Source organism: Haliotis cracherodii, unplaced genomic scaffold, assembly GCF_022045235.1.
Source record: "Haliotis cracherodii isolate W230 unplaced genomic scaffold, xgHalCrac1.p SCAF_4, whole genome shotgun sequence".
In the NCBI taxonomy this organism is placed as follows: domain Eukaryota; kingdom Metazoa; phylum Mollusca; class Gastropoda; order Lepetellida; family Haliotidae; genus Haliotis; species Haliotis cracherodii.
The window spans coordinates 50706177-50722937 of NW_027266297.1; the positions used below are offsets into that span (position 1 = coordinate 50706177).

General features: G+C 37.9%; 1 protein-coding gene across 1 annotated transcript in view; it reads right to left on the minus strand.

Annotated features, from left to right (window-relative positions):
* LOC139478718 (SCY1-like protein 2) overlaps positions 1 to 16761 on the minus strand; it is a 517883-nt gene that overhangs the window by 258241 nt on the left and 242881 nt on the right. Inside the window, exon 15 of the mRNA XM_071261308.1 lies at positions 1417 to 1520. Within this exon, the coding sequence (XP_071117409.1) occupies positions 1417 to 1520 (104 nt within the window). The remainder of the gene's footprint in view (positions 1 to 1416; positions 1521 to 16761) is intronic.

Genomic DNA, 16761 nt, shown 5'->3' on the forward strand with positions numbered 1-16761 from the left:
TTCACAAAATGTATTAAAAAACACAATATTCTATTTTTTTCCATGGTTGGAAGTTTATCACAAAAGAAATTTAACTGTCCCAGGAAATGCTTAGAAAACATATCAATGCTTAAAACAGTGGAAAAAAAAGAAACTGTCTCACACAAAAAATACATTAGTCTTAATTTCATAGTATTGACTAAAAGATATCTGGTTTTTCAGCTGTAGCTGAACAAATATCTGCCTCCATACAAAATCCCAAACCACCCCCATTCCAGAACATGGATGGTGAGGATGTACTAGTGGACTGCAGAGTATGAGTTTAACCCCTGCTAAGCGACCCCAATGCAGCAGCCACTGCCCTGCAACAAGCATTGCCAAGCAGCCCATGTTGCTTACCAATACAGCAATCGCTGCCCTGCATTTACCGTTGTTAAGCAACCCATGCTGCTCTGCAGCTAGTGCTGGCAGTTAATTACTATTGCCAAATAATGAGCATTGTCAACTATTGTTGGCAAGCTGACCATCTGCTATAAAGCGGACACTAGCATAAAGCAGAATGTATAACATTGGTTCATGCTGTAAAGCAGGCAACCCTATCCCATATAATTTATAATTTAGGATGTATCCGAAGTTGCCAAACTTAACTCGTAGTCCACTAGGTGCTACCCCACACCCTCAACCATTCACACTTATGTACGCTCACTATGTTATCCTACGGAGAATGTTACCTAATAAGCATACTGCAGACAAGGAGCTGCAAATATTTTGTATTAACATGTTGAGGCCAGATGGTGACACATGAACACCGTCACGCAGGTACAGCTGTTAGTCTTGTTGGTTGATGGCAACCTGTATGCCCCCCAATCTCGGGAGTCGAGCCTGAAGTGACACAGGTCGTAGATAGTGACAACATTGGTGCAACTCAGGAGCATGATGTGTCACCTTAATGTGGGAGTCGAGCCTGAAGTGACACCGGTCGTAGATAGTGACAACATTGGTGCAACTCAGGAGCATGGTGTGTCACCTAAATGTGGGAGTCGATCCTGAAGTGACACAGGTCGTAGATAGTGACAACATTTTTGCAACTCAGGAGCATGGTGTTGATAAGCCAAGAATCATAATTAGGCTACATCTGTGATTCAAAGCTATGAGCATAGGATACTGGCACACCTCCAGGATGCAATTCTGTACAGCAAATTGCCCTGCCTTACATGACTTGGCCACCTTTTCCCTTTCTAACACCATGAACACATCTGTCACATCATGGTGCTGATAGCAAGACGAAGGACAAAGTGTCAAACTATAAGTACCATTCATAGTAACGACTGAAAGCGCTGATATTTAAGTGAATAATTTATGTATTGGGAGGAACAATACTGACTATATATAAACAATGTTAACTTGAGACTTCCATTGTTTACAAGTAGTACTTACCTAACTGGCACAGTGAGAGTCACAGTTTCCATCTTCATCTTATTCCTCCTCTGACGATCAATTTGTTCTAGCATCTCACGAAGTACTTCCATAAGATCACTAAACTGAAAGATGACAAAGGTAAGGCAAACTCTTCTTCTCCCTTTCTTACCCATTTTGCCCAATTAGGCATATATACTGTCGTCTTCATATATCTTTACAAGATATGCTATGGAAATAATATCTGAGTGATTTTTAGATTATATGAATATGTGTTCATATGATTTAGTTTATAACCACAGTATGCAATATGATATTTTCATCACAGCCTTTCCAATGGGCAAAAAGGCTTACTTTTCAGTGTTGTGTTTGAACTACAAAAAACAAATTCAAAATAAATTCATTCATTTGTGCTCTTGATTGGACAGGACGAAGAGTCAATGAACTTTCAGGCAAAGGGTTTGGGAAATATAGTACTGGATGGCTGACTGTTTATAAAAAAAAGCAATATTATTCAAATAAGTATGTAACCAAATGAACAATTGTGTACAATCAACCTAGCAGAGGGCCTCCCTACATAAATGTATTCCTTGATTAGAAAAATCCTGAGAAATTTGTTTCTTTTGATCCAATTTGAAGAAGCTGTGTTGGCCACCATAATAAATCTTTTTGTAAGGTAGACCAAGCTTTTGTACTATTGTAAATCACAGAACTCAACTTCATTGACTCTTCGTCCTGTCCAATCAAGAGCACAAAATCTTTTATGTTAACCAACCAGTTAACATAATTTTGTGTGCTTTAATAGCTAATGTCTACCATATTTCCTCAAATAAATGCCCAGGGCTGAGGTGTCTATTAATTTCACCCAAGGCAGTGAACCAGGTGTCTATATATGGAGGTATGGCATGTATTAAGAGGCCCAGGGTCTATTCTGTTTAATGCTGCAACAGTGGCAACACACTACCTTACAGAATCTTAAAGTCTACAAACACACAAAGGGTAGTTTTACAAGAAACAGTTATTATTAATCACCAACAAGTCATAGTATGAGAGACCATGCAGGTATTAATAGAGGCCTGGTTTCTATATCAAAAGGCACCAGTTCACCACAAGACCTATCTATGTGCCAAGTTGGGTGAAGAAATATGGTACGGTTTTCAAGATCTGCTCCAGAAACGAGGACTACCAAATTTTCAGTCTAAATCAAAGTCGTTGCCATGAAAACTTGAAAAATATTTTTTTTTAAAATCCCAAACTATCAAAAGGCACCAGTTCACCACTCAACATATCTATGAGCCAAATTTGCTGAAGAAATATGGTACGGTTTTCAAGATCTGCTCCGGAAACGAAATGTGACGGAGTAGTATAGGTAATGATGGTTCTGGACCACTTCCACTGGAGCCGGATTCATATACCTATACCACCACTACAGGGGGAATTTTTTATGCCAAAACGATTATGCGATTCAATGATAGTCATAAGATTCAGCTAAATTGACTCTAGCTCACCACCACCTGGAGCCAATGATATAAATATTTATAGGTAATGATGGTTCTGGACCACTTCCACCGGAGCCGGATTTATTACCTATACTGCTACTACAGGTGACATTTTTTATGCCAAAATGACTATGCGATTTAACGATAGTCATGAGATTAAGTTAAATTGGCTCTAGCTCACCAATACCTGGGGCCAATCATTGCTTTAGATGAGCCTAAATGGTAATAAAAATAGTCTTCATTATTTTTATCGATAAAGCGATATTCAACATTTTTATTAAGTTCTTCGTTCATTTTACTAGGAGACCAGACTATATAACTACACTCTTCTTGTAAATTGATAAGAAACAATTGATAACCGTATTTGGTTTGTTTGACATCACTGATATAATAAAAACCTTGTGGTAATTCTCTCCATTTAATAGTTTTTTCCATTATTATATATATTTATGTAAGCATTTGTCTAAATGTGATCAAACGATAGTAAGCAATCTATTTTTAATCTCAAACCAGTTCTTTGGTTTTGGCACGGAATAATTGACGCGCTTGTTGCCTCCCCTGTTCTATGAACTTTTTTTTCTCATCTTCGCTAATACCACTGGTCTTATGAGATTTTGATCAAATCTCCTGCTTCATTTCATTGTATTTGGTGAGTTCTGACAGCACTAAACGAAACTCCTCCTTGGATATCTTACAATTGACTATTGCTGTCGAAATATGATCCTCAATGCTGTTCAACTTTGCTTCCGCGAGTATTCGAATACTATCATGTTTTAATGCTTTCTTTTGCAACCTACGAGAAATGAATTTTATCGCTATGCCTGCCAGTCCCGAGACTCCAGCGGCTATTTCCATACCGAGTACGATAGGCGCGGCGATTATAGTTGATAGTAAACCGACACCGGCTACACCGAGTCCCATGCCAGCTGCTACAAGCGCGGTGTCAACTCCGTCCAGAGCATTCACGGCTCTGCGATACTTTTTATACAATCCAAGTCTCAACTCCCTATCCTTCTCTATTCGATGTTTTATGTCGCTTATTTGATGTAATCGAAATCCATCAACAGTTTCCATCTTTTCAATTGCTTCATCGAGCGCTGGATATAAACTCATAGTGTATATTACGAATATATAATAGTCTTGCTTAAATGTTTTGAGAGTATTCATCAACCTTATCAAATGTATTTTATATGGCAAGAATATCTTAGAAAGAGAAATACTACCACTTTTAATAATTTGAACCCCCTCGAGGGTTGCAACGGGTGATGCTCCGACATGAATAATACTGCAACGTTGACGCTCGTGTTTCTTGAGCCATTTTATCGATAGACCTGGTAATAGGCATCTACCTGTGTATCTCCGAACAAGACTTCAATAATAAGCGTAGAAATATTAGGTATTGCACTCAAGTTAACTTTAATATCATCGAATTCAGCAACCAAATTTAAACTAACATTTTTGATTGCCGGACGACTATATAACATATGACCTGTTTTTTCTGGCAGGGGAGTGACTAACACACATTTTCGTTTTGACGGGATATAGGCCCCGAGTACGATACCACTATTTATTATCCTTACCCATCATCACATAAGGTGGGGTAATGACGATATTCAGTAGCCACTTGATGTTTGCTTCGACCATAGTCCATTTATTCTCGGCGTTGCGAATAATATTGTACGGAGTGTTTTTATGGAGTCTACTAACGTCGACATCGCTTAAATCTTCTAGATTTTCCGGGAATATAACTTCTTTCCGCTTGTATACATTATCTTGTAAGTGTAAAGCGTATAACTTACCATTGTTACCGGGTTTACCGAATCCTTCTGTGTCTCCGAAATCGGAAAGCGCAATTGTATTACATTGTCTGAGTGTTCCAGGGCCTGATACATCAACCAATATTTATAATATGGAGTGTTACACTTAAGTATCCTATATGTACAGGTTGGTGTTTTACATCTAATACAGAAATTTTGAGGTCTGAAATAATACCCCGCTTTAATTTTTTATATTGTAATAATGAGAAAGATTCCGTTCTGCCACTATTGTATTTTTCATTTTTCACTGGAACACTTCTGAGCAGAGTTGAAGGACTTTCTAGTTGAATATTATCCGTCGTGCTTATTTGATCAAGATGGATGAACAACTCTTTATAGGGAACTAAATCAGGTAATTTAACCTCCTGATGTGGTAACTTGTGTATTGTGCCAACTAAGCGTGTAAATCCAAGTGTAGCTGATGGGTCCAATAAAATTATATTTGGGTCTTCATGGTCGAATTTCACTGTCCCAGTCGCCTCATTTTGTGTGAGACTAATTCCATTAGGCTTAAAAATTTCATCATTGAGTGAGCTTACGCTGTAATACCCATCAGGTATAGTAATGGATTTGCTTTTACCACGTGGGGATAATAGTACTATCCTATTATTATCTTTTGCAGCATTTATATTGGTCCACCTCGGGTAATATGTTACATCGCATAGAGCGACTTCGAGTTGTCCATCTGAGTTATCGATAGTACGAAGCAGTTGAATAGACTGACTATTTGTTATTCCCAGGAGTGTAACATACATATCAAATATACAATGATACTATATCATAACTTAAATATGGAATCAACCATTATTTATAATATGGAGTGTTACACTTAAGTATCCTATATGTACAGGTTGGTGTTTTACATCTAATACAGAAATTTTGAGGTCTGAAATAATACCCCGCTTTAATTTTTTATATTGTAATGTTGAGAAAGATTCCGTTCTACCGCTATTATATTTTTAATCTTTCACTGGAACACTTCTGAGTAGAGTTGAAGGACTTTCTTGTTGAATATTATCCGTCGTACTGATTTGATCAAGATGGATGCACAACTCTTTATAGGGAACTAAATCAGGTAAATAGAGTCCCTGATCTGATGTCTTGATTACTGTTATTTCTCCTCCCCATCCAAGTGTGTATGCTAAGTTCTCGTAAAGCTTTACATCCTTTTTTCTAGCGTTTAAAATCAGTAACCCATTCGACTCATTTTGTGTTAGACTAATTCCATTAGGCTTAAAAAATTCATCATTGAGTGAGCATACGCTGTAATACCCATCAGGTATAATGTATTTTTTACCATTTATTTCTGTCTCATTATCATAACCCCTAATAGCATTTATATTGGTCCACAGTGGGTAATATGTTACATCACAGAGGGCTACTTCGAGTTGTCCATCCGAGTTATCGATAGTATGAAGCAGTTCAATAGACTGATCATTTGTTATTCCCGGGAGTGTAACATACATATTAAATATACAATGATACTATATCATAACTTAAATATGAAATCAACTTACATTACTAATCAATCGATTATAGTAACTGCCTCTGGTCCTGAATTTGTCGTTAAATTCCCCGATATCTTTGAAAAGTACAGGGTCACGGCAACTAGCGATAAAATAGTGCACGATTGGTTTCACAATCCGATGCAATTTTGGCAAAATCAGTTAAACTTTGCCATATGGTGTGCCACAACAGGATGTGGCGTATCTCTTAATGCTCCAGGATTTGAACTGAATAAGTCTGTTATAACATTTCACGTGTACTATCAGATTAGATGTATACTTAAAGAAATTAGTGCTCCATTACCGCAGGATCGAGCGTGGAATTCCACAAATAATAATTATGATAGGTTCGCGTCTGAGCGTATTTGTCAGGAATTTAATGTTTCTACGAGTAAAGATTGGCGTATTAAAGGGGGAAACCATGGTCTAGGTGTTCCTTACACAGAGGAAAAAATATCCGTCAAAGAAGAAAGCGATTATGTATATAAAGTACTTAATAAATTTCCAGTTAATTTTGGTAAGTTGTATAGTACCAGCAAACTTTACGCAAGAATGTATGATCATCATCTAAAAACCGGTGATTACTATAAAGGCTGGGAACTTGAGAGGGGATATTGTGAGTTTTAAGAGTGGTTTAATTTATATTGTTAAAAAATTTGTACAAATGAACGATACCCCAAACGCTTGGAATGAATTTCTTAATGATAAAACAGAAAATAATTTTACTAACCCAGGATTTGTAAGAGTTAATGAATCGATAAGAACTTATGTATGGGCAATTCTCGGAGCGCAATCGCAAACACGAAGATCCATTATCGGTTCTGGGATGGCGCTCAATGCGCAAAAACAGTTTGTCTAAAACGTGGAGGGCGCCATTAATTCACTAGTTGACATACCATCGTCTATAAAGCGTTTTCAAGATGCATCACAGTACGTTCAATCCAAAGTGGACTTTGTTTATGCACCGGGACTATACATGTCTCCGAGTAATATGGAACTTAAGATCGGCCCAAGTGATAGGCTATAATAATAAAATTGTTATTGCTTCCGATCAACAAAAGCAGGTATAAATTCAGATATTAACGTCGAATTGATAACGCAAACGATAACGGGCAAAAAGGGAATAGTCAAGCCACAAACACCACATGTTTCACAAACATCTACTGACGCACAAGTACCACCGCATATTGCCGCTAAAAATCAACAACATATCAATGAAAAAACAGCGCTTGTATCAGGTGGAGTCGCGGCTGGTTTACTCATGATTTGGTTAAATAGTTCTTAGCGGATACGTACAACAGCCCTGCGATTGCTACGATCAAGCCCCACAAGTTTTGACGAAGCCAAGTGGTGGTCTTAGCTAATAAATTCAATAGCCAGGAAACAACACTACCTATTATACCGGGAAGTGCGGCCGCAGCTTTTTCAGCGAGCTTTCCCAGTGCTGAACCTAATGCTTTTAAATGCTTTTTTATCCACTCTTTTATACCATCCGACGTAGGCGGTGTGGGCGGTGTACCACCACCTGTACTGCCACTGGTTAATGAGAGAGTCAAAGTCGATATAATAAATCCCAACGCGGTTAAAATACTGGCAATTGTTATTCCCTGTTCTCTGAACAATGTTTTAATTTTATCGGCCAGTGTAGTGTCATCGTTGAGGACTCGATCGATAGTTTCTCGAATTCTACTGATTTGCGAACGAAGTGCCTTTTCGTTAGTGGAAGCCGCTTCGAGGCAGGCTGATCTTTCCTCTTCAAAGTTACGTAATCTTACCGCTACGCGGTGTCTACTGAACTCATCGCCCGCCTGTTCGAGTTTTGTTTTCTCATAAGCTATATGCTAGTCGAGTTCGGATATCTTGGCTATATTATTGATGAGTTCTCCCCGAATTGTTTGCATTGCCTTGTCAAGAGCTTCTAATTCCCTAATACTAAACTCCAAGGATGGTGGTACCTGTAACGTAGAATTATCGTAGTAGGTATACAAGATTTCTCCGAGTCCGTTCGAGGCCACCATCGAGGCTGCTCCCAAATCATCTGTATTATCGATTTCATCACGCATAGTTTGAAGAACCTTAGTAGTCTTCGCGGAAAGCCGCGAGTAGTCTACAAAACCTAATTTATCACGAACAAACGCGCGGCCATATTTACCGGCTATAGTAGACAAGGCTAGGGGCTTACGATTACTATAATGCATAAGATCAATATCCATAGAGTCACGCAGTCGCAATATTCCTTTACTATCTATCATAAACTTTGAATAGTCACGACCTATTGGGTTAACATAATTTTTATATTCTTTTAAGGCATTGTAATAAGCATCAACGGTTGATTGTAAAAGTTCATCGTTAAGATTCGTGCCACTTTAACTGGTTTCATCAGTACCCTCTTCGGTTGTATTAGGGTTATCATGGTTATCTAAGTAATTAAGTTCAATATCATCCATTTTTATATTAAACATAGGGTACATGATTTCAATATAACAATGTCTTCGCAATACGGACGCAAGTTAAACCCACAACGTAGACTTCGAGATCCATTAGGGGTCAAACCAATTCGTCAGCCTGTAACTATAACTAATAACCCTAGTACCATCGATCAGAATCAAACACTTCTGGTTCGCTTTCCTAATCTCGGCGCATACGATGTGTTAGTTCCGGGAACTGTCCGACTAGCATTTACGATTAGTTTGACTTCTACCAACGTTAACAGGGAGCCTGTTCAGAACATAGGTCGTGCTATCGTTAAGAAAATCGCCATTAAAATTAGCGGTAATGAGGTTTTGAGTATCGACGATAGCAATGTATACTATTGTTACATGGATCTCTGGAGAACGGATAAAGAGCGGGAAAACTTACAGTACCAAGGTATTTGTAATAAGAACACAGATTACTAGATTCCCACATGCCCTTTTATCAAGCATCCCTAGGCGATAGGTTAGAATACGAACTCACTTTTAATGACTACGGCAGAGTAATCAGAGCTGCTGAAGGTGCACTGCGCTATCATATGCGGGCAAACGGGCTGTGGAAAAACAGCTTTTATTCTAGATATTTTACAAAGTCATTATCGGGACATTTTCGATCATATTATTATTCTGTGCCCGACTATAAGCATTAATAAAACATACTTATCGAGAGATTGGGTAATGAATGACGACGGGGTACACAGAGTCGATCCGGGCGATCGTTTACAAGACTGTCTCCGAGTATGTCACGAAAAATACAAAGGAGAATCAACCCTTTTCATAATATACGACTGCAGGGCGAGTAAAGAACTCACAAAAAAGAAAGATATGCTTTCGTATTTAGCATTCTCCGGTCGGCATACTCAACATAGCAATTGGGTACTTACTCAAAAATACAACTCTGTCCTGAAAGATCTCAGAGAGCAGACCAAATGGGTAGCACTCTTTCATTGCGAAGACAGAGATTCATTCGAGGAATGTTTACGTGAAAATGATGTCATTTATACCAAGCTCGAACGAGATAAAGTCAGAAAACTGTTATCAACAACGAAGCACAGTAAACTCGTATTAAAAACCGATCAACCAGCTGCTTATGCAATTGCTTAGCAAAATGTAGCAAAATGTAGCAAATATAGCAAAAAGATAGCAAAATGTAGCAAAATTATAGCAAATATAGCAAAATTATAGCAAATATAGCGAAAAAATGCAATAAATTGAACATTAGCGGTTAATATGACATAAAATGTGGTTCGAAATCATCATTCTTTCGCAACAGTTCATTATTACGGGTTTTATTGGATATGTCATATTCCATTATGTTAGACTTAAATATCTCCTTAGGTATTACATTATGGAATGCGACGAACTCATCGAACAAATGCTCAAAGAATCTGATACAGATGTAGATAAATCTTTAGATAAACATAGAGAAAGACTAGCGGCTTTGGTAGCCGGTGGAAAATGTTCCCAATATTTGGGAGAAAATTATACCATCGAAAAAATTGATAACATGACCGACGAAGAGATTAAAAAACTGTACGTGCGTTACGAGTCTAGACTGGGAGCTACCATGACTAAAACGATAGGGTCGGCTATGTTACAACTATACACAGTCGTAGCTAGTACGTTTCTCCCTATCCCGGCAGAACATCGCATGTATTTATGCGAATCTCTAGAGAATGACCCATTCATCGAACACGCTATAAGCGCAGTGAGCTGTGAGTTTTATCATAGATTCGGAATGTTCTTAGCTCCACTCACCACAGCTTTAATAACGGCTAGGTATTGTCAATTTAAACATACGTGCCCACTTAATAATATAAATGGAGATTGCGGAAACACAATCACAACAGATGACACCACAACAGATTGTGAAAGAGGAACCACAGCATATTGCGGAACAACTAGTGAATGAGGCAGTGAATGAGGAACCACCACCTGTGAATGAGAAAATACTAAAACCCAGAGTTACTAAGAACCCCCCAAAAATAGCAGCTGGGAGGAAGGGAGGACTGGCGAGGAAAGCGAAATTAATAAATAATTCAAATATTTATCCGATTAAAACATGGGCACTAGTAGGAGTTGCTGGTATAGCGGCTGTATGGTTGTTTTATAAGACCGGAGAAGAGAAAACGTCACCCCCGATGCAACAACAAGTTCAATTAGAGGTTAGTCCTCATATAATGCTATAAGAAGCATGACTACTTCAGTTACAGACGGTAAAATGTTGGTAAACGCAACGTATCATTCAGCGGTGGTCACCAGCTTGGCCATTGGCTATGCTCGTATGGCTAAAATGATTACTAAAGCCACACCTCCCAAGCTAGATTTTAATAGTTTTGACATCGGTATGATGGTTCTGGATATTGGATTAGCAATGGCAACGAAGGATATGCTCATCAAACAAGGACTTATCCCGGAAGACATAATGAAGTAATTAAACATTTGAATATTTTATATTCATATACTATGGCATCAATTGCGATGATGGTCGGTGGAGCTATTGTTAATGCTCTAGCTTTTATTTATTTTCCAGTATGAGGGAATCAAACGCTAAAGAAGTTTAAGAGGAGCGTAAACGACATAACAAAGCTTTAGAACAACTTCAAGCAGCTCAGTCACAATATACGCGACAGAGAATAAAGATATTAGACTTTATTCATGAAGAAATGCTTAAGGAAGGACATTCAATTCAAACGTTTAAGGATGTCGAATATGCCATGCACGAATACTACCTCGTTTTGGGGAAAAAACTAGACCCAATACCGAGACCAACAATGAGTCAGTTTTATACACCGTCAGAGGAACAAAAGAACCGCGAGGTCGCATTTGTGATCATTGGGTTATCTGCTGTATTGATTTTCAGCTATTCACTAGTGTATTTGTGATTTGCATTTAGACAAATGATATGATAGATGTATAACCATGAATAATTGCAAATTTACACTCATGGGTAAAACGACTCTATGTAACCGACGCTGTGTTGATGTTTACTGCGGCATACACAATTATTACATCAGGGGCGGAAACATAAACTATACGTGTTCTGAATGCGGGATAGGGGTCAAAGGTCGTTATTGTTTATGTAAGAAACACGGTGCTGATAGGGTCAGGAACCAGATTATTTATGCTAGGAAGAGAGATTACATCAATGAGAGGAATAGGTCGGGGAGAATACGTATTTAGAAATATGAAAACAATTTGCATATATTTCCATTTACCATTCAACCAAAATGGTTTTTGTCAGAGAGTTAAAAGCTATGGCAAAGCAACATGGTCTACATGGATATTCTCATATGAGAAAAGCTGAATTGATTACCTTACTCGGTTTGGAATACAACAAACCCCAGACTGTTAGAGAACTCAAAGCTCGAGCGAGAGACAGTGGGATGAGCGGTTATTCTCGAATGAGAAGAGCTGAATTGATTGCTTTACTAGATAATAATCAACCTAATGATGTTGATAATGGTGATATTCAACAACAACAAGAATTAATATTTGTACCCATATCCGCGGGCGTTGGTAAATATCTAAGAGGTTGGAAGATGGATATTAATTCCAACATGGATGTTAACGATATTAAGCCCATCATATCGAGTAAAATTAACGAGGAGTTAGATGATTTACATAGTATAAAATACCAGCTGACGATTAAAATGTTATTGAGTAAAAGTAACACAGACGATAGCGTCGAATATACCGAACCATATTTCCGTAGCAATCAAGAAGTTATAACCGAATCCGATACTATAAACGCATCATTAGATACATCAATTCAGAGGATACAGGAAACTTTAGAACGTTGGACTAATAGAGGTTCAGGTTGGGGTGTGGATAAAATCGATAGTTTATATTTAGATATAGCAAATTATATGCCCTTCAAAGGTGGATCTTATATAGATTTACCCACGTATTATAAGAAGAAAAAAGCCATAATTAACGTAAAAAATAAATCAGATGACTGTTTAAGAATGAAGATAAGATCTGCATTGTTCCCCGTAGACAAGCATCCGGATAGACCTTCTAGCTATCCCCAAAACGATGGACTCAACTTCGATGGTATAGACGAACGTACACCAATATCACAAATTGATAAGGTGGAAAAGGAAAATAATTTAGCTATAAATTTTTTCGGACATTCTAAAGGAATTGTCGTACATAGGATAAGCTCCGCTCCGGAACATATCCCCAGAATCAATTCATTTCTGATCGAAAAAGATGGAAAATATCATTATACGTGGATAAAGAGTTTAAACAGGCTATTATACGATCAAACAAAACATGCTAGAAAGAAATATTTCTGCGAAAGATGCCTACATGGGTACAGCAGACAAGATCTATTAGAAGCGCATAAAGAAGACTGTAGAGGTGTTGGACAGACCGCTATCAGGATCGATATGCCTAAAGAGGGAAAAAATATATTAAAATTTGAACATTATTGTAATCAAATGCTAGTACCGTACGTAATTTACGCCGACTTCGAAGCGCTTATCAAACCCATAGAAAATACCAACCATAGCAATCAAGGTAGTAGTTTTACATACAAAACTCAAGAACATATTCCTTGTGGGTTTGGATATATAGTTGTAAGGTATGATGGGAAAACAAACCCGCCTGTGATTTACAGAGGTCCCGATGCAGCGGGAAAGTTCCTAGAATATCTACAAAATGAAGAGAGAATAATCAGGGAAAAAATATCGTGTAAGAAACCCATGCGTATGACGAGGGATGATTAGAGGGCCCATAAGAAGTCAACGAGTTGTCACGTTTGTAATAAACCCCTGGATGGGGATTCCGTAAGAGATCATTGTCACGTCACGGGTAATTATCGGGGAGCCGCGCATAACGAGTGTAACTTGAAACTAAAAATGAATTCTCAAACAATACCCATACCCGTGGTATTTCACAACCTTAGGGGATACGATTCACATCTCATTATGCAAGCTATCTCAAAGACCGACGGCGGTTTAACGTGCATTCCTAACAATATGGAAAAATACATATCATTCTCGTTGACTAAACCTATACATTATAGGGACAAGGATGGGAAATCTAGAATAAAGTAATGGGCTTAGATTCATAGACTCCGTACAGTTTCTGTTATCTTCCCTGGACAATTTAGCTAATGCGAACAATCCTGATGACTTCGCGATAACAAATCAATATACCGATAAGATAACTCGTCATTTGTTGCTGAGAAAAGGTGTATATCCTTACGAATATATGGATGATTGGTCTATATTCGAAGAAACTGAATTACCACCCCTCGAATCATTCTATAGTAACTTAACAGAATCTAAAATAACAGATGCCGATTATGAACATGCTCTGACGGTCTGGGATAAATTAGGTTGTAAGAATTTAGGCGATTATCACGATCTTAAAAACCAATGTACTGTTACTCAACGATATATTCGAGATATTTAGAAAGACATGTTTAAAACAATACGGCTTGGACCCGGCATGGTACTATTCCAGTCCCGGACTATCGCGGGATGCATTGTTGAAGAAGACCGGCGTAGAACTAAAACTACTCACAGATTACGATATGCACTGGTTTATTGAGAAAGGATTAAGAGGTGGTATATCGATGGCGGCGAAAAGGTATTCTAAGGGTTATAATAAATTAGTGGAAGGATACGATCCGAGTAAACCCGACACGCACATATTATATCTCGACGCTAACAATTTGTACGGATGGGCTATGAGTCAACCTTTACCCACGGGTGGTTTTGAGTGGGTCAATGATATCGATATCCATAATATCAATGTTATTAATATCCATAATAATGATGGGAATAAAGGGTACATACTAGAAGTTGACTTGGAATATCCAAGTTCGTTACATCATAACAGTTATCCGCTAGCTCCCAAAAGATTAATGGTTAATAAAGATTGGATGTCGGAATATCAACGCTCCTTGATGGGTAATAGTAGGCTAGTTAACGTAGAAAAACTCTTACCAAATTTGATGGATAAGACAAAATATATAGTTCACTACAGAAATCTCCAGTTGTATCTATCGTTAGGTATGAAACTTAAGAAAATACACAGAGTTCTAAAGTTTGATCAAAGCCCTTGGATGGAGCCCTATATAAGGTTGAACACAGATTTAAGAAAGATAGCTACCAGCGATTTCGAAAAGAATCTGTATAAGCTCATGAATAACTCAGTATTTGCTAAAACTATGGAGAATCTAAGGAAGCGTGTTGATGTTAAATTAGTCAGATCTAATGAGGAAGAAAGACTCATAGCCTGTCCGGCTTTTATCAGAAGCAAGATATTCGATAACGACTCAGCCGCGTTGCATATGCAGAAGAGTAATATAAAATTCAACAGACCGGTGTACGTCGGTATGAGTATTCTCGACTTGTCAAAACACTTAATGTATGACTTTTATTACAACGAACTTAAGAAGCAATACGGCGATAGATGCGAGGTGTTATATACCGACACAGATTCTTTGTTGATGGAAATACAAACCGAGAATGTGAATAAAGATATGGCAGAAAAATAGATATGTACGACACGAGCGATTACCCAAAAGATAATCCACTGCACAGCGCCGTAAATAAAAAGTTGTTAGGTAAGATGAAGGATGAATGTGCTGGGACTCCTATAGAAGAGTATGTAGTATTAAGACCTAAGATGTATTCTATAAAGAAGTCCAATAATGGGGAGATAAGAAAAGCTAAGGGTGTTAAGAAGTATGTGGTAAAAAAGCATATCAAACACGAACAGTATAAAGAAGCATTATTCAACGGTAGAACGTTCAAACACGAGATGAACTCTTTAAGATGTTACAATCATAGGATATATGGATTAAGAATGAACAAGACATCATTATCCCCCTTAGATACAAAGAGATGGATTGATAATGATGGTGTAACTACCTATGCTTATGGTTATGGTGGTAATACCGTACCGTCAGGAACTATGAACAACTCTTCTCGTACAAATGCCCTACCCGGTCCATCTTGAAGATAATAAAGAATAGGCTCTCCTTCTTTCGTAACCAATCGACGAATGTTATACGTCTTAAGGGACCATATGGGATCGGTTGCGCGACGTAGACTTCCTCGAGTTCACCGGGCTGGTATAAATATCTTACCCTTACTCTTTCCGGAAGTTTTTGTTCTTTGCCTCTCCTCGGTGCTGAAGATTTGGAAGTCACGGATTTCATTTTAATCGCATCGGTTGGTTTCTTCCCTATTAATCTCGTCACTTCATTATTCAGCGCTGATACAACGGCTGATAATCGTGTCACCCATTCGGTTGATCTCAATCGCTCGAATTTCATTTCGATCCCATACTGATAGCCAAACAAACGTTCTTTTGAGGTTAATGGCTCTGCCTCTTTGTATCGACTAGCCACATCCACTATGGTTAAAGCGTATTTATACGTTTTGCGTTTTACCTTATCGTGGGGAAGAAACAAGAGGTCAGCCTGATGAACTTCATTCGTTGTAAAAATATCAAACTTCTTCCTCGGTATATAACGAGGTGCCGGTAAATATATTTGCCACAACGCTTGTTTCTTTAACCAATCCTTGGCCACATCTTTAGATACCTTAGCCGCGGTGGCTAATTTTTTTATTGCTCCTATACCTTTCCAATATCCTCGTGGGCTATAGTAAATTTAACCTTTCATAACTTTAGGCCATGAGAATATTTATGAACAAAGTTGAAGTCTAGGGCGTAAAACACATGGTCATATGACCACACCAATCTGTGCTTATCTCCCTTCTTATTAAGGTTGATATAAAATTGGCACATGATCAAAAATGAAAAATAACATTCAAAACCAGGAAATTAAATAAACATCCTAACTATAACAATTATGTTATGTTGTATACTACTGTTGTTATATGCAATACATAATTTGTGGAAATTGTGGAAACCAGATTTCATATATCATAATTGATAGAAAATAGAAATAAACATTTTGACCATTACATACCGGTCTCCTAATTGTACAGTGAGGGAGTAACAATTACCAAACATAGTATCAAAATGGTCAAGGCTTCTCTGGATTTTAAACACAATCTATAACGAAAAGACCTGAAAACAACATAAT